The sequence below is a fragment of the Anas platyrhynchos genome, chromosome 2, assembly GCF_047663525.1.
Source record: "Anas platyrhynchos isolate ZD024472 breed Pekin duck chromosome 2, IASCAAS_PekinDuck_T2T, whole genome shotgun sequence".
Taxonomy (NCBI): Eukaryota; Metazoa; Chordata; class Aves; order Anseriformes; family Anatidae; genus Anas; species Anas platyrhynchos.
Genome location: NC_092588.1, coordinates 50703034 through 50727947, shown reverse-complemented (window position 1 = coordinate 50727947; position 24914 = coordinate 50703034). Strand labels below are relative to the sequence as shown.

Genomic DNA, 24914 nt, shown 5'->3' with positions numbered 1-24914 from the left:
GCTTGTGGGCGAGCCGGGGCTGGGCAGGGCAGGGCAGGGCAGGGCAGGGTCCGGGCGGCGGGGCGGGGGGCGGCGGGGTGGCGGCGCCGCATGCGGCGCTGATGGAGCCGGGCTCGGGGCTGCCGCAGCGCAGGGCAGGGGGCGGCGGCGGGCTGGAGCTCGGGGCGGGCTCGGCGGGGGGGTCGCCGGCGCTGTCCGGGGGGCAGGCTCGGCGCAGGAAGCAGCCGCCGCGCCCCGCCGACTTCAAGCTGCAGGTGATCATCATCGGCTCCCGGGGGGTGGGCAAGACCAGCCTGATGGAGCGCTTCACCGACGACACCTTCTGCGAGGCCTGCAAGTCCACCGTGGGTAAGGCTGCGCTGCCCGGCCCCGCTGTCCCCGGGGTGGGTTTGGGGGCGGTGGGGCACCCCCGGGGGGGGTTTCTGCTTGCCCTACGAGCCCTTGGTTGTAAAGGTGTTGGGGGTCCTCGGTGTCCTAACGGGTTTGGGGGAGGCGGGGGGTGTCCTGCGTCGCTGGTGCTAGCAAAAAGCAGGGTTTAAAGGAAGGTAAATGAGGGGTGGTTGGTGGAACAGGTGGCTGTGGCGTTGTGTGTGGGGAAATGGGAGTGTTTCAGGGTGGGGGAGTCGTGCAGTGCCAACACCTAGCTGGTGGGACGCCAAATGTTGTTCCAGGTTACCTCAGGTTGGTGTCGTATCTCCCTCAGCAAGCCCCCCACAATGTTAGATAAGAGGAAGAGCTGATGGTTTGTTTCTGGAAGGGCACCTCTCGAGCACACTGCGTGTTTTGCCCTTACAGCAAACCAGAAGGCGATTTCCTAGTGTGGCAGAGCGGCGTCCTGCGCGTGGTTTAGTCACTGGTGCCGGCCTTTGAGGGAGCGTAATACCTCCTGTCCTAATGCCTGAGTGTGTAAAGGGCGGAAAGCAAGCCAGGGAGTCGGCGTTATTAGAGACCTGCTCTTGGGACCGAGCTCCCGAGCGTTGCAGCGAGGTGGTTGTTAAGGCTGTGTCATCGTAAAGTACCTGTGCGGAGCTTAATTGCAGCTTGACGTGTAGGGAAAGGTGTAGCGTCTGATGGAAAGCGAGTGTATTGCCTTTTAGAAGCTAAATTGTTACTTTTCAAGATGATCTTCCTGTGACAGAATAATACAGTTACCCTTATTTTCATTTTAATGTGCCTTCTGTCAGTTCTTTTGTTCTTATTCTTTCCTAGGTCCTTTAAAAATCCAAATCTGATAGAGCCGTGGCTCCTCTTCTTAGCAGCCTGTTAGTGTTGACATATTTAAGCAGGTAACTTAACTTTTCCGAAGTTAGGAAGAAGTGACAGCACGTCAGAGACGCAATCCTGAAGCGATGCATTGTCATGAAGAAACGCTGGGGGCTTCTGTAGACGGGCTGGTTTAGTTAAGCGTATGGTGAGCTAGGGAAGAACTGACAGTGGACTGTATGCTTTATAAATTCTCCAGGTTTATGTATTGTGTTGAACTCGTGTGCTTCTCTGTTGGGCTGACCTACATTCAGTGCTCTTTTGGGGCCGGACTGCTCTCTGTTACCTCGTGTTAGTTTCCTTGAGAAGTGAGAGGACGTGCCCTAGACCCCGGGCCAGACTTCCAGTCTGGTGCCTTGAAAGCAAAACTGATTTGCTAGATAACCGAGACAGTGATTGAGGCAGAGAAGCTTCCTTATTTTACAAAAAAACAGGAAATAAATGGTGGTATGCCGCTAGACAGAAGATTACGTAATGTTTGATGTACAAAGTGTGCCAACACAAAGCAGCATAGGGAAATCAGCTTGTGCCAAAACACATGTAAGAAAGACTTGACAGTAATGGCATTCTTGCAAGGTCCTCTGACTTAAAGTTGAGAGCTGTTGAGATTCCCCCAGATCCTTCAACTGCTAAATGAACAAGCTTTTTGCAGCCGTGACTGAAAGCTCACACCCCGCTGTTTTGTACTGTAGAGTAAGAAGAAGTAACCTCCGCTGTTTACATGTTAGCTGGATGGAAAATAACCCACACTCAGAAATGATCTGAGGTCAGACTTCGATACGCAGTTGAAATCATAAAAATCTTCCTCTGTAACTACTTACTGCAGTGTTTTTCAAGAAGTGTAAGTGTAGAATATGTTTTGAAACGTTATTGAAAACAGTGTGGCTGATCTAATTTCAGGGGAAGTTATGTAAACAGAATATACCTCGAGATTAAATTTGAAAAGACTATGTAATAAAAGAAGTTAAAATATGCTGTATCTACCTATCTTATTGAAGATGTATTTTAAACAGAATCCTAAAATACATACTAACTCCCTTACCATGATATTAGTGGTCTCTACCTTACTTTTTATGCTTTGTTTTGTTTTTCCTAAACCCATGGAAGTATAGGCCAAGCAGAATAATATTTAACACCTTAACCTCTTGCATGAAAATCTGCAGGCTACTCAGAGGCCTTCTCTGACAGTGATGTCCAAAAACTTTCCTTGTCCAAAGCTTATTAGGAGTGACTGGCTGACTTTTGTCTCTAAGTGCTGCTTAGGATAATAATGCCAGGTAATTGGAAAATTTGAGTGTTTCTGCATGAATGGGGAGGCGTGGATTCGATTAAAAAAGATTCAGTGCTTCAATGTTAATTTGCAAGGACTAAATTTGCCAGACTGGTAAAGAAAATTCTGCAATAAAAACATATCGGTGTCTTCTGTCTCATCTCAAAACACTGAAGTTCTTTGAAAGTGTTCAAAAATAGCTTGGCAGATTTCGGCACATTATTCATAACGGCACACGATGTGCTGTTGATCTAAAATTCTTTTGATGTATTTATTTTGGGCATTAAGTTGCATAGAATATTGTGTCTACTTAATCTGCTATTTACATAGCACTGCGAATACTCACTGTGCTCAAATATTTACTGACTTTTGCACACTGTTGTCAAATGAGAAATAGAGGCCGCTGTTTACAATTTTACATGCCAGGCTTGAATATTTGTTCTTATTATTAGGTTATAACTTATTATTTCTTTGGGCAGAGAAATTTTCTTTAGAAGTGTTACTGCTTATCTACAGTGATGTAAAATTAATATAAATGTTCATGCTAGCATTAAGTCCAAAGTAGTTAAGGTATCTTCCATGGTGGAAGAATGCTTATTTAAAGATAATACTGGCATTAAATTAATTTTGTCAACTATATATATGTATATATATACACACATATACACACTTTATTTTACAGTAAAAATCATTCCCCATTTATGAGGCTTTATCTGACCTCCATGCACCTGCCTTTTTCTCAAAGGAGAAAGATCCAGGACTATCACTTGGAGGTTTTTCAGGCTCTTGACAAAGAAAACCAAATTTGCCAAATTAGGCATAAAAAAGGGCGATCTTTCCAGAGACAGTGGACGGATACTGGCATGGTTGTGAGGAGGTCTGAAGATGGGTGGTGAAGGAGGACTCTTTGCCTTTGCTTCTTTCCCCCCTTCCTTATTTTCCCAAAAGTATGATTTATCCCCAGAGAAATACATCCTAATTCGGATCTCTGTAGTGATGTTATTACGATTACTATAATAAAGAGTCCTTTTATTTTCCAAAGGCCTTCTTTGTGCCCTTTAACCCTCAGGGCTGTCTGCCCTATCTGTATCTAAGTCTTCACTCACTCTCAATCTCCATGCTATTTTTCTTCCACGACCGATCTACAGAGCTCCTGTGCTCAGTATTATTTCCTCTCCAACCTGTTTTGCCCCAGGCAAAATTCTGGTTTTAATCTCAGAACCTGAGGTTCCTGCTCACCCAAACCGGAGGCCCTGCACTGACTCACTTCTCAGGCGGCTGACTCTCCTGCTTCTCCAGATCAAGCAGAGCTCCTCTGCTCGTCTTTTCCAAGCTGGCCAAGTATGTAAAGTTTCTGAGGCTTAGTCTTACCCTTCAGCTCTTCTCGATTGTGAAAGCATCCCAGGAAAGAGGCCTTGCCTTCGACAACGTAAGAGCTCAGGTGCCCTGGCAGGCTATTCATGGGACACCACAGTACCACTTGAAGCACATGTGCTGGGACTTTACAAAAATTGCTCTTTGACCCTATTCCACTTTGCTTTAATGTTAGTGTGAAACAGTCTGTTGGTGTGTGCATTGGGGGCTCATCAGGTTTACAGAGCTCCATAGCTTTTTTTTATCCAAGCAGTCTCTTTCCTATTGTTTCTTCTTAAAATACACAAGCAAAATGCCTAACTTCCACAAATAAGCAACAGCAATGGTGAAAACTTCAGCTTAAACTTCTGTCAGAGCAACCTTAAGCAAGGCATCTTCTGTTTTTTAATACATAGGTGTGATAGATCAGTACATAGGTACACAAATGTGTGCGTGTATATATATATATCTATTGGTTTTCTGTCGTTAATTCAACCTCCTTCATTGGTTTTTAGCCTTTAAAAGGTGGACTAACAACATTCATGTGTAGTTTTCATGTAGTTTTTCGTATAACATTAATTATATTCACTTAAATGAATGGCCTTTTTTTAATATCAAGTGTTCATTTTTTCAGAACTGCCCTTTAAGTTGATCCTTAATTTTTTACTTGTCAATATTTTATGCTCACGTGCAATAACCTTTCAGTAAATCATGATAAAAACCTATGTTTGGAAAGCAAGTTTAATAATTTCCTGTAAGCTGAGATGAAGAACAACCTACAGATGATCCTCAGAAAAACCTCCTGCATCAACTAGAAGAGTAGCATTTTTGTGTACATTTTTTGCTACACTTGTATGTGTCTGTGAGTTCTTTCTGACAAGTGTAACTCATTTTAATTTTTCTTTGAAGATTTTTACCTCCCAGAAGGTGACACTGAAAACTTAACTGCGGTGGAGAGAGGGAAGAAAGGGTAGAAATAGACGTCTTCTGCTTTACCACGTTGTGATAAAGTAGCAATCAGATAGCCTTTTAATGGCTTTATACCCCACATCAGCTCTGTACTCATTCTGATAGATCTTTGCTGTTGTACAAAAGAAAAGGAAGAAGGTTCTGATCAATGATCTTAAATATTTATGTGAGAATTAACCCTTATCTTCATTTTTTTCCAGGATATTAATGTATATCCTTATATACGGGCTTTTTGGCTAGCGTAGGTTAGCATAAATAAAACTAAAAAATATCTCATTAGTGTTGTGCTGCAGATACTCGACAAACTACAAATAGCAGAGAGCGAGGAGGCTGGAAACTCATACAAAAACCAATTTAACCTTACACAAAACCTTGAGATAATTGGGGGGCGTGTAGTAACTCGCGCTGTTTGTTTTCGGCTCTGTAACCGTGGGTTTAGGAAATGCATCTCTCAACAGGAGCCTGTGCTCCCTGGAAGCTGCCTTCCACCTTTCAGGAGTAGTGCTGCCACTTGCAATCGACGCTGGAGACCACAACTGAAAGAAGCTAGCAAGTAATTGTGTGCCGAGCGTACGTGTCAGCTAAGCGTGTTTCACAGCATCTGGTGGAGTCAGCAATTATTTTCCATGCGTAGCCATTTGAGCCCTCAGAAGGGGCTCAGAACTGTATTTTAAAATAGGAAAACGTAGCAGCAAGGTGGTATAAATTATCAGGGTTCAGGAGCAGGGTATTGGGGAGAGGTTTTTTCTATTTTTATTTTTGTTTTTTGAATTACCAAGGAGTAAATTTGCAGTTGATTTGGTCATTTGTAAACCAGTTGCTGCTCTAAACTGATAGAAATGTTCAGCTACCAGGTTATATCGACACCGCAGAGCTCTCCACATGTCCTGTAGTCCTGTGTCGGTGCTTTTACGAGAATATGCAAGTAAAAGAAGAGAAAAAACGAAGAGCCCACTTGAGCGGTGTCGCCTGTGGAGCGTGGTTTGGAAGGAGAGTGGAATGCAGCTGTCAAACTCAGTCTGGGCTGTGAACAGCTGAGAGTGTCAGGAGCAAAAGGAAAAAAAAAAAAAAAGGGGGTGGGCATGTGATTCTGTTATGGACTCGCGTATTTCTTTCTGGAAGTTGTGAACTCACATGTTCCCCTGGTGAAATAGCACGCGCACTTCACAGCGTGCTTGTGTTTTCAGCCGACCCATGAAATGGAAGAGGCTCTCTCTGTAGGGTGCCTTTCATCACAGAAACCCTGACATGTCTGAGACGCTTCTTCCCTGGGCTGTCCTTAAATGAGGGAGAGGATGGATGTTCCCGCTTATTAGGACTGCAACTGTTTCACAGCCTATAGCAAACACTTTTGCAATTTATTTCTCCTGGCATCTAAGGAATGGAAAACTCGGTACCCACACCAAAATCCAGTCCCATGATGGAATAGATGCAGCCTTTTTAAAAATCTGGAGTCCTGGTTATTAATTTTTCTTTCGCATTTGATTGTCCTTTCAAGGTCGGGTAGCTGTAGACCAGTAGCTCACGATGTTTTTCCGTTCTGTAATCAGGAGCTTTGTAATATTTTGTCTTCAGGAAGGCCCAAAAAATCTTATTTGTTCCATTTTCCCCTTTACTTCGTTCTGTTTATCAAAATTTGGGTCCGTGCTTTGAAGTTAGCACTGTAAAAAGTGTAAAAAGTTTACACTTTCTGAAGGACTTTACATTTTCACAGACAGTAAAATTATAAAGAAATGACTTCCTCCGTTTTCATTGAGTTTGGACGTACCGAGCACCTGAGATGCCCATAAACAGTATATTAGGCATTCAAAAATCCCTGTCACATTACTAAAAACCCATCATAATTGTACTTTAACATGTAGTCACTGCACGTATATTACTTTTTCGTGTGTTGTTGTGTCTGATTCGTTTCGGTCTGTAGCGCGGTTGCCAGCCGAGGTCCGTGTCGGCTTTTATTTTAGGCGAGCAGTCTCAGGTTTCCGCGTGTTAATGGCTCTAGAGTTACCCTGCAGAGCTTTTCGGATGGATGGTGTACGTCACCTGCCTCTAAAGCAATCCCCAGACTGGCTCACAGGTGACTAACGCTTCATGCTCCCTCATCTCTTTGTGATCTTTGCTTCTATAATGTGTGGCTTGAAAGAGGTACTTCCACTGTGGTGGTTCTCAACATTTCCCTGCCTGTCTTCCAGCTTCAATTGAAATTAAATATGATGGTTTATTTTTTTCCAAAACAATTTTAGCAACCTTCTCCGCTCCCGTGTGCCTTGTTCTTGTCCCTCCTCCTCCCCCAGAAATGAGCACTGAAGCCACCGAGCGTCTTTTCTTTGGCTTCAGCAGTTCCCGGAGGCTGTAGGTATGAGAGCTGCGTTGTGATTAGTCCTTAGTCACAGAGCAGGGCTGGATTGTAGCAGACACCGTGCAGGCTGGTGACAGGGATAGTTCTGACCTCGGGAAGCCCCATGACCTCAGCCACGGGTTGTAGGGAAGCAGGAAAACGTCTCTGTGCAATGCTGTCGGATGCCCAAAGCAAACAAACCGACCCAGTCTTTGAGTTCTCTTGCTTCGGGTGGTTCAGGACACAAACTCTGACTTTTGAAACAGATTGGATTTCTTCAAATCTGGTCTGATTATTTGTCACTGGCTCTGATGCGTATAGCTGATGGGCCTCTGAAAATGTCCTCTGTTGGAATTGATTTTAGCTGGAGGGGGGCTGTGTGCTCCATTTCCATCCGTTCTCCCAGCTCCTGCTTGAACTTTGTGATCAGGAAATCTTGGCCTCTGAAGGTCACTGTGTGCATTAAGCAAAACATTTCCACTTCCTTTTTCTGCACTTAGGCCCAGAAAAAATTAAATTATTTAAAACTTAAATGCAGAATGCATAGTGAGGAGCTTCTTCACTACCTGTTTTATTTCTGGACAGAAAGCTTTAGCTTTAAAGGGAGAACCTAGACACAGTTGTGTGTGCTTCAGTTTATGCTTTGGTAGGGAACTTTTCATTCCTGTTTGGGGCAAGAAATGTTAAAATCTGTTCCGGGCTAAATTTTTATTGGATTTTTTTCAGTCTGGAACAGTCTCAAGTTTGGGGCAGTGACAAGATTCGTCATTGTCACCAACTTGCCCTATCTAGAGCTTCATTAGGGCGCTTCTATTTTGAGTGCCTGTTCTTTCTTTTCGGGCTGTTTATTTTGGAAGGGAGTGCAGACAGTTTGCCTAGCTGTGTGTTTGATAGACTCAATAAATTAATAAGCAAATAACCCCCCTCTCTTTGCCTTGTGGTCTAGTAGCCCTTTACTTTTCCTGGAAAAAGCATTGCTTCAGCTGAGTGCGTGTTTTAGTAGGTGCTCGTATTTGTATGAAGCATGCTTTTAATCCAAAGTTCACGTGCTTTCATCACAAAAGCACTGTGCTCTGTATGAAATGTTCAAAATACCACTAATAAGCTACAGAGTAAGGTAAAGAGAGCCCTTTAAAATCCTGTGCCCTTGTAAAATGCTTTTTTTTTTTTCAGATTTGGTGCTGTTGACAGCAGTGATCATTGATCCCTGGGCTTTCCTGAGCTGTATGTAACTGGGGACAACTGTACATTAGGCACTCTTTGAAGCAGGGATTTTAAAGAATTTATCAAATATCCTTGCCATCAATACAGGAGGGTAAAAAAGCACTTCTTTAAAAATAAAGCAATAAAAAAAAAGCGTGGGTTTCCTGATTGACTTCCTGGGACTGTTAACAGTTTTTCCTCCGGTTTTTAGTAATTGGAGAAGTTATGTGGATAGCAAAGCCTTACGTTTAGTTATATTCATGGACTTTAGTCAAGCTAACTTATTTGATCCATTGAGCTTTTTCTCACGATGTTTGAAGTCCAAGTGGAAGACAAGTGAGTGTATTATTTTAATTAAATTACGAGTTTGCTTGTAAACTCAAAGCGGTACCTTTGGCAGGTGTATGGTGAAACACCGTACCGAAGACTGACAGGCTTAGGAATTTATTTCTTCATTTGCAAGAGGAAAGCTGCCAGACTTTTCCTTCGGTGTTGGCAGACGGGAAGCTTTGGCATTGTGTTGATGCTTGCTGAGCATTACTAATTATAAAAATCAGTTGAGCAACTTTTGCGTAGCGCTGGCAAGCTGTCTGATGTAAGTGTTAAATGATTCAGCTTCAGAGAAGTTTGTTCTTCTGTAAAACCTGCTAGTTTGTTTTGTCTGTTGCAAGCTTTAATAGCAAAGAATTTTCTCATGATTTGACTCTTAAAATGACTGATAGGAGGACCTGCCTTTGAAATAATAAATAGTATCTCAAGAGTGTTCTTCTGAAACAGTCTTTTTCAGCCGTAGGCTCTTCTCTGCTTGATTTATTTTCTATATTTGTTTATTTTTATTTATTTATTATTTATTTATTTTTATTTTATTTATTATTATTTATATTATTTTATATTTTATTTTTTTAATTTGTGTTTTATTTTAACCGGAGGTCTCAGATGAGCGGCAGATCTCATGGCATGCTGTATGAGATAGTGGCAGTGGAATTCGAGGTGAGATGTTGGGGCGGCTGTATTCCAGCTTCCTGGAGGAAGGGAGAGGTCTGAAGCAAGTTCAGTTAATGCTGATTACCTCCTCTGCAAGTAAATCAGCCGTCTTGTTGTAGACAAAGTTGTGGCCATTCAGACAACGGTGTTATATAGTTTAAATGAAATTATGTAGAGAAAAGGCATTTAGTAGTAGAAATAGTTAACGTTTACACTAACACAGTGTTTATACTAACAGAGATGGTGCTTTTTCAAAAGTGCCGGCAAATATTTCTTAAAGTTAGGATTTATGAATGTTCTGAAACTTTAATTATTGTGATACTTTTTTTCTCAGTTTGCATGCGAATGCTTGCAAATTGGTGTTAAAATTGTAGACAAACCAGTTTATTACTTTGGTTCCTGTATTCCCCAAGAGCCCCACAGGAGTATGAATGGGGTACATTTTGGGAAGTGGAGCATAAATATCACATGTCCTGAGCAAGTGTAAGAACTGGTGAATAACTGTGCTAGGCAATTTTAAGGACATGGAGTAGAATAACTGTCGTGGTGATAACCAACACGTTTATCACTGTGTAGTGCACAACTGCAAGCTGTTTGGAGGGATTTCTGTTTAGGGGAATGAAGATCAGTGATTTTTTTCACATATTTAGTCTAGCTAAATAGTGACAGCCTGTTTTACAAATGAAAAGTAGAGTCAAAGCTATCTTTTTGTTTCCATTCATAAAATGTAACTCATTTTTCAAAACAAGTTAATTGCTGTGAAATTATTATCTGATTGACTTATCTCATGCCAACAGCTTTACAGACACAACTGTAAAAGCACTTTGAAATAAACACCAAGGCAACAATGTCTAACTGGTTGTTTTCAGGATGTAAAATGTTCGTGGTTTTTTTTTTTTTTTTCTTTGTAACTAAGTTTTTTGTGACTTTCGTAAAGCTTAAATGAGGGCCAAATTCAATTCCTTCTATAGAAATTACAGTCTGGTCTTGATTCTAGCAATATCAGTAGGGACACTTAACTTTTACCAGGGACAGGCACTAGGAAGAATTGTATTTTTTTTGTTGGAGGAAATAAAAATCTTTTCTTCCTATTCGTTGTCATCCTTATGCTTGGTATACTCTTGTATGTGAAAGAGAAAAGTGTTTCCAACACAGTATGCTTCTGCACTTCTGTGTGAGTTTAAGTGTACCAGTCTGAATCATGTCCTCTTGTCTTTTTATTTCCCTCCTTTCTGATTTAGCTCTGTTAGAAGGGATGGTGTTCCTCAGGAAGAACTGAGGTGAAAATCTATACAAATGTATACTAAGATGATCAGGCAAACAGTTTACAAATACAGTGATAATCTGGGACGTCTGTACCCTGAAATATTTTTGTGGGAAAAGTGGTATTCTTTTGTGTCTAGGTATTGTTTGACCATAGTGTGTCTTATGTGTCGATTGCCAGCATTTCTTGCACTTAAAATCTTTCTGTATAACAAGGTCTTCATGATTGTATCTCTGATATTTAGCATGCATTCAAAATGTGCCTGGAGTTTTGAGATGATGGAAGAAAGTACCACTCAGGTATAGAAGGAATTCTAAAAGTCGCTCTAAATCTAAGCAGTTTGTTTATAAATATTTGCAGGAATTAAGAATGCCGGTGCTAACAAACTGCATAAACCAACCACAGTTCCAGCGCTTGCGCTGTAGCACTTCACAGATGTTAAGCATCCAGCTTGGGGAGGGATGTGTGTTGTTCCACGTCACAGACAGCAAAACTGGTGCGGAGGGATGGGGTTCGCTTCATGCTCCAAGGCGTCTGTGCCAGCTGAAGGCAGAGCAGGCTTGTCCTTGGCAGGCAGGGTGGATAAGGGAGGAACAACCCGTTGCTTTACTCTTACGTTGGGTTTACCTGCTGCTGGGAGTGCTGCACAAAGTGGAAGGTTTATGTTGTGGTGCTGCCAAATTGGGTGGCTCACAGACTGTACAGCGGTTGTCAAATCCCCGTGATGTTCCTGAGGTGCCCCATAGTGTTGCAAACCCTGCTGCTTGCTCAGACTGTTTAAATTTGATATTAAAAAAAAAAAAAGTCCAAAAATAATTAATAATAATAATAATTACACCCTCGTTACTTTTGCTTCTTATTCCTACTTTTCTGTTTGCTGTATTTTATTTATAGGTGTTGATTTTAAAATCAAAACAGTAGAGCTAAGAGGAAAGAAAATTAGATTACAAATCTGGTAAGTAAATGTGCAACCAGCAGTATGTATTAATTTTTATGTTATAGCATGAATCAATATGCTTGTCTAATACTATTAACTGGTATAAGCTGGTTTAGCTCTTGCCCTTTTGCTCCTCTCCTCTGTTCCCATAAGACTTAAGCAAAACCAAATAGCTCTTAGATTTTTGTGAGGATAAAGGAGGAGAAAGATAAAATTAGAAATAGGACATGAGTGTAACTACTGAAATGCTCATGCATCACAGAGGTCTCGAGCCCTTTTTTCTAAAAGTGTGAAATTGTCTGCACAAGAAATAGGAGTTCTACAAACAAAAGGGACCATGTTAAATAGATGCTAGAGAAAGGTGTTTTTTTGGTTTTAATTCTGGACCATTCAAAACTGATGTTTGTTATAAAAGCAATTATAAAGCAACTGTAAAATATTTCCTAAACTATTTTTATAAAACTTGGTGTCGGCAGTGCTGTTTCTTTGATGCTATATTAAATAACTGAAAGCGAAGGGCATTCAAGGCTAAGTAAATTACACCCACTATGAACAGCACTGGGAAGTAAAATGATTCCATTCAACTAAGACTGTACCCGTTAACTAGAACTGATGTCCTACTGCAGAAAGCTCAATGTCTGAGCTCAGCTTTTCTTTTCTGGAGTAGGCTACATGTTTCCTCATAACAATTCCCCATGCCAAAGATTAAAACAATTTACATTGCTTAGGAATTTTTGAGCTTAAGAGCTCCTTTGTTTCGCAGAGTAGTGCAATACATAAGCATTGTTATGAGAGAATAAACCAGCTATGTTAATATACATTAATCTTATATGCTACTATGTAGAGGCTTAGCTTTGTTTATTAATAGTGCTTGATGCATAATTGGCATTGTAGTTAAGCTGTTAAAGCTGCTAACAATCTATAGAGGGGGAAAAAGCACTAAATAATTCTTCAATGCACTTTGGGGATATTCTGGTGGTTTCTCACTCTTAACTACATGGATGCAGTGAACTGAGCTTACTAACTCCTCTTGGCAGGTCACCATCAACTCTGTTTGTCACACCATGTGTCTGTCTTGCTTCCCTCTGAGTTAACTGCTGCATCATCTTTGGTGTCATCAGTCACCTAACACTTGAATGTTACTGGCATGTCTCCATCCATCACCTGTCCCTGTTTGGAAACCTGTGACCACAAGGCTGGCAGTTGAGCCAGCAATTGTTAGCCAGGGTCTGCTGAAGCTGACAGAGGTAACAAAGAATTTTCATATGGAGATGCTACCGTGTGCCTAATGTGAAATTCTGCTGTGAAATGTGCAAACTTGGTCAATTGATTCCTTCATGTTGAATAAATACTTTATAGAAAAGAAGTTTTGTTGGAAAAGAGATGTTTAAACCATTATTTTCCACATATTGAGAATGTGCTAGTAGGATACAGGAAAGTTAAAACTAAAAATTGATAGCTTGCTAAAATGTGACCAGTATTCCTGTGCAAAGCCCTGCTAAAATGGTGAACAAAACATGTTGTAAAGAGAAAATATTTTAAAGCACTTTAATATCCATGTGTACAACTTCCTGCTCCCATGTGCCACTTTCTCTCCAACAGTTGCTGTTAAAATGCTCTTCTTACAGCTAACCCTTAAAACTGTCATGGCATACTTGTAAATTTTTTGAAAAGCAATTAGATAACCCTTCCATTTGCTAATTTGTCCCGAAGTATGTTGTGTATGTTGCTGGGCCTATTTATTAACTCTTTTTATACTTTCAGTTGTTAGATGAAAACAAGAAAACAATTTACAAAGTCAAACATTTGAAATTTAGAAACACAGACTTGAGTCACGCATGGTTAATGCAGTCTCCTTTCATACCTACACAAAGGCGAGGTTGCCTTGTATTTCCTGGCAGTCTTTACATACAAAGATCACAGTAACTGCTACAGAAACATGTGTTTTCCAGTAAACAAATGATTTGTAAATTTTTTGCACATCTGTTTTCTAAAAATGACTAAGATTGCATTTTGAAGCATCCAGTTTGTTTATTTTTTTTTTAGTTGTGATAATTCTACTTCAAAAATCAAATAGGAACAGGTTGGGATTTTTGTTTGTTTTATTTTTGGTTTAATTTTGGTATTTCAGTACCGCATTTTTCAGTGGTCACTTGACCTGTCTCTTCACTGACTGCCCTGCCAGCAGTGCTCTCAACAAACCTCTGCCACTTAAAGTTATGGAAAAAACAGCAGAGAACTGTGAATGTATCAGTCAACTAGGTGTGCAAGACACCCATCTGAAAGCAGCTTTCACCTGCTTGCTGTTAGTACAGCAGCATACAGATTGGTCTCCCATGTTCCTTTCCAAGTGGAGACTGCGCCCTTGAGGATCACGGAGGCTTCTGCTCTTGCCTCTAGCTTATTTGTTCCTATCCAATCACTCCTAACTACAGTACCTCTTCCCCTATTTCTGCCTTTCAGTCAGAAAACAACCTGCTACTCATTAGGATATAAAATAGGAGAGCAGAACTGAAGATGTTACGTAGCATCCACCTTCTCTGTTCCACCTGAAGGGCAGCAGCGCCCCTTGGGCTGCCAGGAGCAGCAGGTGCAATAGTTCTGCTTCTGTGCTGCAGTTCTGGGCCGAAAGGAGTTCGTGTTCCCTGAGAAGCAGCGTGTGGTGCAGTCAGGCCGTGGGTAAAGTAACTGGAGCCATCAGATGAGTTGGGAAGCGACTCTGAGCAGCTGAGCTTTTTCAGAGCTTGAAAACTGGAGGAAATATAGGAAGCACACCTTGACACTTCAAAGTATGGTGTGCCAGGGGCTGCTCAGGAGGACAGCAGGTGATCAGAGCGTACCCTGTCCTCTGAACCATCTGGGCACTTGCCTAAAGCAAGAATTAGCCAGCCCTGGCTACCTGTCTGAAGGCACCTGGCTGCTGGAAGCGGCGGTGCCGTGCCGCTGTGCTGCGTCCTGCCAGTCTGCCAGGGGAGCTCTCTGGTAGCTCTACAAATTTACTGATTTGGCAAGAAAACTCTTCGATCTGCTTCTGAAGGTAGTTTGGGCTGCTGCGTTCTCATAAAGAGTTCTGATTCTGCCAGCTCAGGCCTTCCTAATGGGCAATTATCCTCCTGGAAAATTTCTGAGGAAAAGATCATCTGTTCTGAAACGTAACAGAATGCAGTTCCTGCTGTTTAGTACCTCTGAAATAAATTATTCCATACAATAAAAGATTGTAAATCTATATATATATTAATTTATGGGAAGGAAAAGCTCAGCATGACAGGTAGAATTAACCTCTAAAAGGGCATAAAACATTCTTAAAATGTTGCCTTCAAGTTCCATAAATGCACAAAGCATGAGAAAGTGTTATTTTTTAACTTCTGTTTAAAAATACATCCCCCTCTATCGCTACTTCACACCACCACTTGTTAAAAGATGAATCTAACTTCCGAGCCAAGGACAGTTTTGAGTCTGTCTTTCAAGCAACTATTCTAGATAGAGAACATTTATGTAAAACAAAAATTATCCACAAGTATCTTAATGAAGATCAGCTGTATTTGTATTGTGTTCTGTGCGGTCTGAAATAATTAGAATGCAGCAAGTCAACACTTGAAAATGGGCTGCGTGTGTTTGTTTTTTTTTTAATTTGCTTTTGTTTGGTGTAACATTTGTTTGCATTTTTGGAGTGATGTCTAGTTTCTGTTACTGAAGCAGGAAAACAAGTGAGGATTTTTTTTTTTTTAATTACAGTTTGTAGTTGGTCTAGGAGTCACACGTTGTGTGTTTGTGAGTACGATTTGGAAATATCAGTGTTTTTTCCATTAACAAGTCCTTGAAAAATCAATAAAAGAAAACTGGGTTTAGTATTAGAAAAAAAAAAAAAAGAAAAAAAAAAGACTCAGCTGGTGTAATTTCTCAGTGATGCCAAATCATTGATCAAGTTGTAGTAACTTATTGTTTGGACTTGTGTTTAATGACGTTGGACTGAGTGATTCTTTTCTGTTGATCCTTACAGAGAAGAAAGGAACCAGCAGCGCCTAGTGTCATTCACGAAATTCGTGAAGTTGCATACTGTCAGTGCAGTTACACAATTCTTGTCTTTCCTTGCAGCTTTCTATTGGTTCTGTAGTAGCTATCCTTACTAAAATGCTCTGGCTGTGGGAGTGCAGTATATTGATGAGAACAGTATAACAAACTTAATTTTTCCAGCACAGCACATGAAGGGAAGGCATTTAAGGTAGATATGCTTTTAACATCAGCTCTGCTTTTGGACTTATTTTTTTACTTAGTGCTGGAAGAATTTACTGCATATTTTTCCTGTAAAAAGAAAAAGACCATGGCATCTGGTAGAAGACAAAAGCTTCCACGTGTAAGATCAACTTGATGCTCCCTCTGCAGCTTACTCAGCCAGCTTGGGGTTGCATTTGAAATTAGCAGCCCACTGTTGATTACTGCTTATTCCAGAGATAATTTTCCAATTTTCTCTAATACAGTGTTACGGTAATGTTAGAGACTGCAAATTCGGCTTATTTTCTTCCAGTTTTTGAAGGAAACAAGGGTTGTAAGATCACGATTATAGTGAGAAACCTGCTGGGGGGCCTTCACTTAAATTTGATGCAGCGGTCAACGCGTTGGTTACGTGAAGTGTGTGGACGTCTACAACTGTTAGAGCAAGGCAAGGAAAGTCAGCTATGCTCAGTATGACTGGCAGGTGACAATTAGTGGCCATCTGGCCATTTAACACATGCAGTGGGCCGCCAGGCTGTCTGTGGGTTTTTGAACCAGCCACAGCCTCTTGTTTAGCCAGCAAGCCAGACTGCAAGGTGTGGGATATTTCGAGGAGTGTAGGGCCTGCTTGAGGGTATGGCGACAGAGAGGAACAGCTGCCGGGGAATGCTATAAACATTTGAAGCACCTGAGGTTGCAGGGGGAGGAGAGGCTGATAACACCAGATAGACTTGGAGATAAAGCACTCAGCAGGCTGGGGGAACGTGGGGCTGGAGACAGGTGGAGTGGCGTTGTGTAGGTGACTTCATCGCTTACACCTCAGCTTATCTAACATGTTGATTAGTCTCTTCAGACAGGGTAGCTGAGCATTAGTATATTTATTTTCCCCCCATGTTTTTCTAATGTATGAATGCCTTGATACTTCAGAAGCAGCCCCTCTCTGATGGAATTGCTACAAGTCCTCGACGTGGGCCTGCAGGCCCAGCCAGGCCACTCTGAAACAGCTCCTCTATTTCTTTGCTCTGAAAAGGGCACATGGAAGAGGAGAAGACTGGCCAGCAAAAGAGGCAACTTTTTTCATTAGTCTGGCCGCAACCAGGCTTGATGCATCCCTTCTTCCCCACGGGGAATGCCCTGGCACCTGCCAGCTGGTTACGGCTGCGCAGAGCAATGGAGCTGGATGGATACCATCCCTACCACACTTGGTCAGTAGGCTGGGTGAGCAGCAGCTGCTCCACGAGATCCTAATTCTGACAAGACTGTGCATAAAACACTGGAGCAATGTTATCCATGTGTGGAAAATCAACGGTTCGTAATAGATTTCTCAAATCCTTCACAGAAGGAACCTCCAAAGGGCCTGTCAAGAACAACTCTCACCATAGCAAAGAAGGGAAGAGAAAAATCGAATTACTTGTTTTGAGTAATATTTATCGGTGTGACCTCAGCTGCCAGAACTTGTATTGCTTTAATGAAAATGCTTTGTTAGCAATAAGAAAGCAACCAATTAACCATCTAAAACTGCTCTGACATGCTAGAAGCTTGGCCTTTTTGAAACAGGCTACCCATTTTCACCTTCTGTAGGGTCCCAAAGGTTTGTTTGAATGTAATTCTTAATTTTGAGTGGAGAATGGTATATGACTAAAAATAAAACAAAACTGGATGCAATAGGAATTTGTTCTCTTCGGCCTCCCTACCCCAAGCTCCACATCACGGTGATGTTGACTTGCAGTGAAGTATTAGTCAATATTTTTCCACAGGCTGTGAGGCAGACGTTTCAAATCTCTTTCTAGTAGACAGTGTTTACTTTGTGAAATGGCTAGCAAAGTTGTGTTGCTATCAAGTACACTTGTGGCAATTTCAGGAGAAAGTCAAGTGCTTCATTTTTAAAGCTGCTTATCTAAGATCCTTAAAGGTTTTGTGAAGAGCAAGATAGGTTTGTGGTAGTTTATTCTACCACTTGTTGTGCATAAACCTTAGAAGAGTTCTTCAGGACAATCAATGTGGTATTTTGTGAACATAACCTTTTTTTTTTTTTTTTTTTGTAACAAGTGTTTTCAGCTCTCCATTGTTAATCTCATTCCCAAATTCATCCTCCTTTTGTCTAAAATGTGGCTGTTGAAGAGAGTTTCCTCTGAGATTTTGAGTCCCTGCAGATGCATGTTTTCTCCCATCTGCTCTGAATTTTGGCCATCTTTTAACTTACTCTTACAGTAAAATTTCAAAATTACCCATTAATTCTGGGGGCTGAACTCAAGCAGCAAATACTCGATCACTTTGCTAGCATGAGTGGAAAGTAAGTAATACAGTGCTACAGTCACATTTTAAGGCTTACAGTATACACCAGCTTTTTTTTTCTTTTAATATATCTGCCAAAAATCTTCCATAATGGTGTTCAGTAAAAAAATATCCTTGTATCACCTACTTTGGGATATAAACTATAGGTAGTACAGGCAAAGCGCTGTCGTTGCTGGAAAATTGTCTCCTGTGTAAAGTGCAACCTGGTAGAAATGCCTATAATGATGAAAATGAGGACTGGAAATGCTGTTCTGACACCTCAGATGAGTAGGTCGAAGTGTGAAAGCCAGTAATCCGCTTTCAGAAGCCACGCCGTGTGGCTGCTTGCTTCTTTCATTCACTTCTGCCGGTAGCCTCTGCATTAGTCTTAGAACCACGGCTGAATTGCTGTGGTTGATCCAACAAGACTGTGAAAGCTCAAACCATAATGATCGATGCCTTGCTTATTTTATAGTTGGATGTCCAGCTGTGTTAGTTTGATAAGCATGTTTCCATTTCTTTTTTCATTTTTTCAGGGTTATTATAAAATAACAACAACAACAAAGCCCACAAAACCAGCTTCATTTCATTGGACAGCTTCATTTTCAGACGCATGTAGAACTGTTTGGTGGCCTTTCTTGGTGAAGTTAGTATGGAATAAGTAGTTATGATGTGAAAACTTTTTGTGATTGAAAGTACTGCTCCATTTTTTTGCCTGAAATTCACACATATAGAAGGAGATCTTCAATATAGTGTGTAATGAGTGGGAGGGGTGTTTTTATTAAAATAGAAACAAAGTTATTGTGTACTTTGCAAATCAGTGAAATGTTTGTGCCAATGTTTGCTGCTGCTTCTTAGGGACACAGCAGGTCAGGAGAGATTCAACAGCATTACCTCAGCTTATTACAGAAGTGCCAAGGGAATTATTTTGGTGTATGATATCACCAAGAAGGAAACATTTGATGATTTACCAAAATGGATGAAAATGATTGATAAGGTAGGCTCTACGTGTTTTTTTCTTTTTTTGTTTGTTTTGAGAAGCCTTTTCTCAAAGGAACTCTGTAAAACTTTTAACAGTGTATGTGTAGGATTATTAAACTAACGACTGCTAATTTATGCTAGATTCTTTTAGGAGGAATTTAATAATTACGTGTTTTGTTGTAAAATGATTGTCAGTCCCTGCATCCTTGGACTGGAATTGTCCTAGTTAGAATTGCCATTGGAGATCTGAAACGTTATGCATTTGCCTATGCACTGGGGAATGAATAAATGTTTTATTTTGGTCTGTGAAATAAGTCACCACGTTCACTCATAGACAAACTGGAACACCATTTCTCAAGTAATGTTTTAAAATTGGTATTTAAAAGTTGAAGATGAAAATTCTTGAAGTAATGTTTGGGAAGTACTTTGACATAACAGACTGTGTAGAATGTGTCCTTATTTAGTAAAGGAATTGCTCTTTTTGTTGTTAATATTGCATTGGCATTACAAAGTCTTACATTTATAGGTCTAGTTAACTAAAATGTTTTACTTGCAGTATGCGTCAGAAGATGCGGAGCTTCTATTAGTTGGAAATAAACTGGACTGTGAAGTTGATCGAGAGATTTCTCGACAGCAGGGAGAAAAGGTAAGAACAAGTATAAACAAATTCTGAGTTACAGCTAGAACCAAAACTGCTGTGATATTCCTGCTGAGAGTCCGTGGCTGTTCTTGCTCAGACTGTTGGGTCTAAGGAACATACTGAGTGAGAGTGGTGATGTTTTGTCAAAAGCCATATGGCATTTACTACTTTATATACAACGTGCAATTACCTTCTTTCTTATTGAAGCAGTATGGCTTTGCTGTTTAGGGAAAAAAAATAAAAATCCTACAAATCTGATTGTTGGGCCAGTACACAGTAGTGTAGGGGATACCTGTCTTTGGCAAATAGACTCTGATAAAGGATGTAGTAAAGATGTATGCTTTAAGTAGCAATATGCCCATTCAGAACATCTTTGTCTTCTTCCAGGGATTTGCTTTTCAGTACTATTTTAGGATAGGCAAGAGTCCTACTCGATTACTTAGCTCATCTTTGCTTCCATGTTTTTTTTGTTCTCTTCCAACTCTAAAAAGTGGTAAGAAAACTGAAAAGAGAGTATGTTACACCATGATACTTACAGCACCACCTTGATCAAGGCACTATTTTATGGACATATGCATTTTCCTTCAGCTACCCATTGTACATTGGAAAGTTAAGAATTTTGTTAGGGAGTCAAGGCTGATTGAGTACATCTGTACTCCCCTTTTGTGCATTTAATAATAAGGTTGAGAATGAAACTTCTCAGAAGCTATTACTCTTTGGCAATCTGCGGTAATCCATGTCAGCTGAAGACATGAATTTCTCAGATTTAAGTCTGGAAAAATGTAACACACTTTTCCTTAAACCAATTCTAAGTGAAAATTGGCTATATCTGGCAATATTTGCTATACCTTAGAGATTCAGGATTATTAATTGAATTCAAGTCCAGTCAGATTTCAAGAAAACTTTTTAAAGGCTTTATAAGGAATGTATAGTTGCTGTTTGTGTAGTTACCTTATTTTCTCTTCCATCAGTTTGCACAGCAAATAACTGGGATGCGGTTCTGTGAAGCAAGTGCCAAGGATAATTTTAATGTGGATGAAATATTTCTAAAACTTGTTGATGACATTCTGAAAAAGGTAAAATACTGAAGTGGTAGTCTCTGTGACCACATAAATGGGTCAGAGTTTAAATACTGAATCACTGATTGTATTTGTTGGGAGGACACAGGGTAAGTGCACACTGTCAGGCGAGGCTAATGTGTAGTGGGCATGATGTAGTTTGCAGACTCTGCTGTGTGTTTCACTTAACCAAATTCAACATCAGTATTTATTAACATTTGCTGCTATTTGCTGCACTTCCTACTTCCTATAACTTCACTTATATCAGTGTCTGACTGTACATTTGCCTGCTTTCGTGTGCAGGCAGTTCTGTTGTAATTTGTCATTTTTTTTTTATGAAAGTGACTTTATTTTGACAAGGTCCTGCAACTTCTTTCTGAAAGGAATTGTTAACACAATTTGCTCTAATGTAGTTCACTAATTAATAAGAACCAAAAATCCTTAAATGAAGGCTTTGGCTGGCTACGCTCTTTAAACTATCTCATCCTGCTGAATTCTGTACAGATGATTGTTTACAGGTGATTTTTTCTTTTCTTTAAGATGCCACTGGATGTTATAAGAAATGAGTTGTCCAACAGTATCCTGTCCCTGCAACCAGAGCCAGAAATCCCACCAGAACTGCCTCCTCCAAGGCCACATGTCCGTTGCTGTTGACTTGTTGCTTCGTACAGAGTGAAAAATAGGAGTGGGAGGGTAAAGAAAGTGTCTATAGTACTCTGCACTACAATCATTTGGCAGTTTCTTGTTGCACTTTGTTATTCGAGTCAGAGCTACACACTAACTTGTAAATATGCAAATATGCAATCCTGTGTAGGATTCAGCTATATAACATTTAATTATTACCCCTCTCCCTCACAATGATGTTTCATTCATTGCCCCGGTGTTATAAATACTGTACAGTTGGTTGGGATTTACCACACTTCCAGTTGAGGAGGAGGAGAAGTTAAATCTATACCTATTCTTGACATAAATGTTGTAATAGTTCTTGTTATTATAAACAGGCAGGCAGAAGCTCTTCTGGTATGAAGATAAGTATATGGTGCTTTGCTAACTATTTTAAAGACAAATTTTTTTAAAACAGAGGACTTTATGTACAAAGCTTCCATAATCAGCATTATGTTTCATTTTAATGTAGTGAAAACATTTTTGGCTGTAGCATCCTCTGCTGACTGGATTTATTGAAAGCTAAGTTTAATTTTTGGCAGCCTTATTTATTTTGTTTAATGCTGAACCCTTTCTTTGTGTACTAAGACATCACATCTGGTGCAGATCTAAGATTGCACTCTCAAATTGCATATATAATTTTCTGCATAAGCATAAACTTAATTGCAAGAATCAATAAGTTTAAATAAAAGAATGGAAATATATTCAAGCTCTAAAAGAAGGTATAAAAAGCAATGCTGCTGTCCTAGACAAATTCTTTAAATAAATAAAAAAATACTAAGGTAATGCATTTTCCTGTGTTAAGGAACATATGTGTGTATTTGTCTGGACATCTGTAGGGTTGGGGGAGGGGAAACTAAGGTGAAATGATTTTCTTTCCTAATGGTGGAAAATATTCCCATCAAGCAAATACTGTGTTAGGTTTTTGTCTGATAATGAATTTGTGAATTATATCTTTGGTATATCTTTTATTAAAATGCACTGTTTAGTTTAGCTGTGGTAAATCAGTAGTTACATATTTGAATAACTTGGTGTGTCCTGAATGTTGTGGTATTGAAAAACATTGTGGTCTTTCTAAACTAATGAAGTGCAAATAAAATTTTGTATTTATGAATGACAGTGGAACTGCACCTGTTATTAGAATGGCAAGTATCAAGTTATGGGTAAAAGGTAAAATCTAGAATATGGAACGACTCTTGTTTTAATTTCTGTACTATTTAACTTTGTTTGACAGTTCCTTTAGGTCTAGTTAAAAGAGCAGCAAGCATTAGTTGTTCACCATGATACTTGCTGTCTTGGGATGACCTCGCCCAGCCGATATCTTCAAGTAGCATGTGACTGCTTGTCATGCCATCTTAGCAGGCGGTTGCAAAGCTATTAATTACACTGGCAACACAAATATTAACCAGTCTTTTTCACACTACAGCTTCTCTACTTCTCATTCTCTGGTGCTGGAACCATTTTGTCACCTTTGTCACTCTAGCCAAAACACTGGCACTGAACAGTAAGCTATACCACTGCCTGAAGCAGCTTCTCTGTGTTTTGTGGAAGGAAAAAAGACACACAGAACTGTAAAAAGCATTTTAAAAAGTATTAATAAATTTTTTGATCCCTTATTATTTTACTGAGTGAGCTCTGACATTCTGAATACAATACCATGCAGGTCTTTAGCACATTTTGATTTATACTTAAAGATTAAGGAAGCATGGTTGATATTTGTGCTTATGTCTTTTGCCACCTTGTGCCTAAACAGTTTGCTTTTTTACATAGTAAACTTACGGTTTACTATCATATTGATAAGATGAAATCAATTTCTAAAGCACTTGTAGGATTTCTGATGATACTGTGGGCAATAGCAGGGAAGGAAAATTTATGGAAACTGAGTTTTAATTTGACAACCATTCTATTTTAGCTGATTTGTTTTTATATGTACTTAGAAACTTGTGATTTTTTTTCCTGCGGTTTTTGGATTTAATAAAAATTAAGAAATCTGACTTAGATAAACTTTCTTCTTGTAATTATGTTCTGTTTGTATGTAGGTAAATTGGGATCCCAGTCTCTTGTATCTAAAATGAAAAATCATTGCATTTGAGACACCTATTTATCTAAGAGTGTGTGTATGTGATTCATTGGAAATCATAAAAAGTTCAGGAAACTTGTTTGCTTCAGATCCATTATGATACAATCCTAAAGTGGTTTTTGTCTCCTAATTTGATCTTGGCAACTTTTACACGAGTCAAAGTTCATTTACATCCTAATAAGCATTTGCAATGTGGTGTGGAAGGATGGGTGGGGGGAAAAATATTGTTGCTGTCCGTTTGCTCATACAGACGTTCATCTGTCAGCCCAACCCTTGTTGACCTTTAATGATGGATTGCTAGAATGGCCTGCACAACCATTGAGAGATCAAAGGAGGAAAAAAAGGGAAGATGAGAACTAGCTGCAGTTGTAAATCTGTTCTGGCTTGTGCTAGCAGATCATGGTTCTTCAGGAGCCATGGTTTGGCGTAATCCATTTCTGTGCTTCTGGGTGTTTGTGGAAATGGTTTTCTTCTAATACTGAGCCCAACATGCTTTACCACTACACTTGTCCCTGCCAGTTTCTGCATGCTGACAAAAATTCACAGCAGTGTCTCTTGATAATCTAGCATAGTGATCAGGAATCAAAGAATTGTCTGAAGTAGGACAGTAACATCTGCTCCAAAGTAGCACTGGTTTCTTGATTTTCATAAAAAAATGGTAGGTGGATCATGGCCATGTAAGGGTGTTTTGCCACTGATTTCAGTGCGGTTAGGATTTAATCCAGTAAGTGATTGAAATGGCACAACTTGAGTGGTACGTCCAATTAGCATTGTCTCCTACCAAAAATGAAATTCATCTCTATCCAGAGACTGATGTGGTATTTGCATGTTTCTGAAGAGTTTTAGATCTGCCTATAATGGGCATTCAACCAGTGGGCTGAGTTACCAGGTCATTTCTTTATAGAAGAATAGAAGAAAAGTAGGAGGGCTGGAAACTTTTCTTTTGTGCAGCAGTGAGTCACAACACAGAAAAAAATGAAAACTGTTGGCTCACTAGCACATCTTGATTTACTCGATAGGTGTCACGGCTATTTTCTGAGTACATGTACTGTCATGCTGTGTGCTGCTTGAGCAGTGACAGTTGATTCTGTTCACCAGATCTTTTGCCTCTTCAGAACAGAGATACACAACTGATTTCAGCGTTTGCAGCCTCTAAAGAAAGAGGAAGAGAAGGCAGAAGAAGAAAGGACTGGGAGTTAAAAGCCAGGGTAGGGTGACTTTCTAAAGCAAATTTAGGACTGCACGTTTGTGCCATTGCTGGAGACTTCGACATTCCTTCATTTATGTCAAATGCTTAATTTATATCACTGCTAAAGGGGCAGTGAAGTTGTTGGCAGTGAAGGCTTTGCCTTAATTGGTTTGCCTTTTTGTCATTATTTGTGAAAGTGATGCTGCCGACTGATCACTACTTGAAGTGCTAGATTTAAG

The 24914-nt window shown here is 40.1% G+C and overlaps 1 protein-coding gene across 1 annotated transcript; it reads left to right on the top strand.

Annotated features, from left to right (window-relative positions):
* Positions 1–22525, top strand: RAB12 (RAB12, member RAS oncogene family). Its single transcript, XM_027452047.3, has 6 exons — positions 1–348; positions 11536–11596; positions 18923–19061; positions 19602–19691; positions 20657–20761; positions 21284–22525. The coding sequence occupies exons 1-6, from the start codon at positions 102–104 to the stop codon at positions 21395–21397; spliced, it is 756 nt and encodes a 251-aa protein (XP_027307848.1). The 5' UTR covers positions 1–101; the 3' UTR covers positions 21398–22525.
* The last annotated feature ends 2389 nt before the right edge of the window (positions 22526–24914 follow it).

Bases quoted from the DNA above. Each gene is read 5' to 3' on its own strand.
- RAB12 (XM_027452047.3), top strand. From the start codon at position 102: ATGGAGCCGGGCTCGGGGCTGCCGCAGCGCAGGGCAGGGGGCGGCGGC. The intron at 349-11,535 runs GTAAGGCTGCGC...TTTTATTTATAG, and splicing joins GGCCTGCAAGTCCACCGTGG to GTGTTGATTTTAAAATCAAA. The intron at 20,762-21,283 runs GTAAAATACTGA...CTTTTCTTTAAG, and splicing joins TTGATGACATTCTGAAAAAG to ATGCCACTGGATGTTATAAG.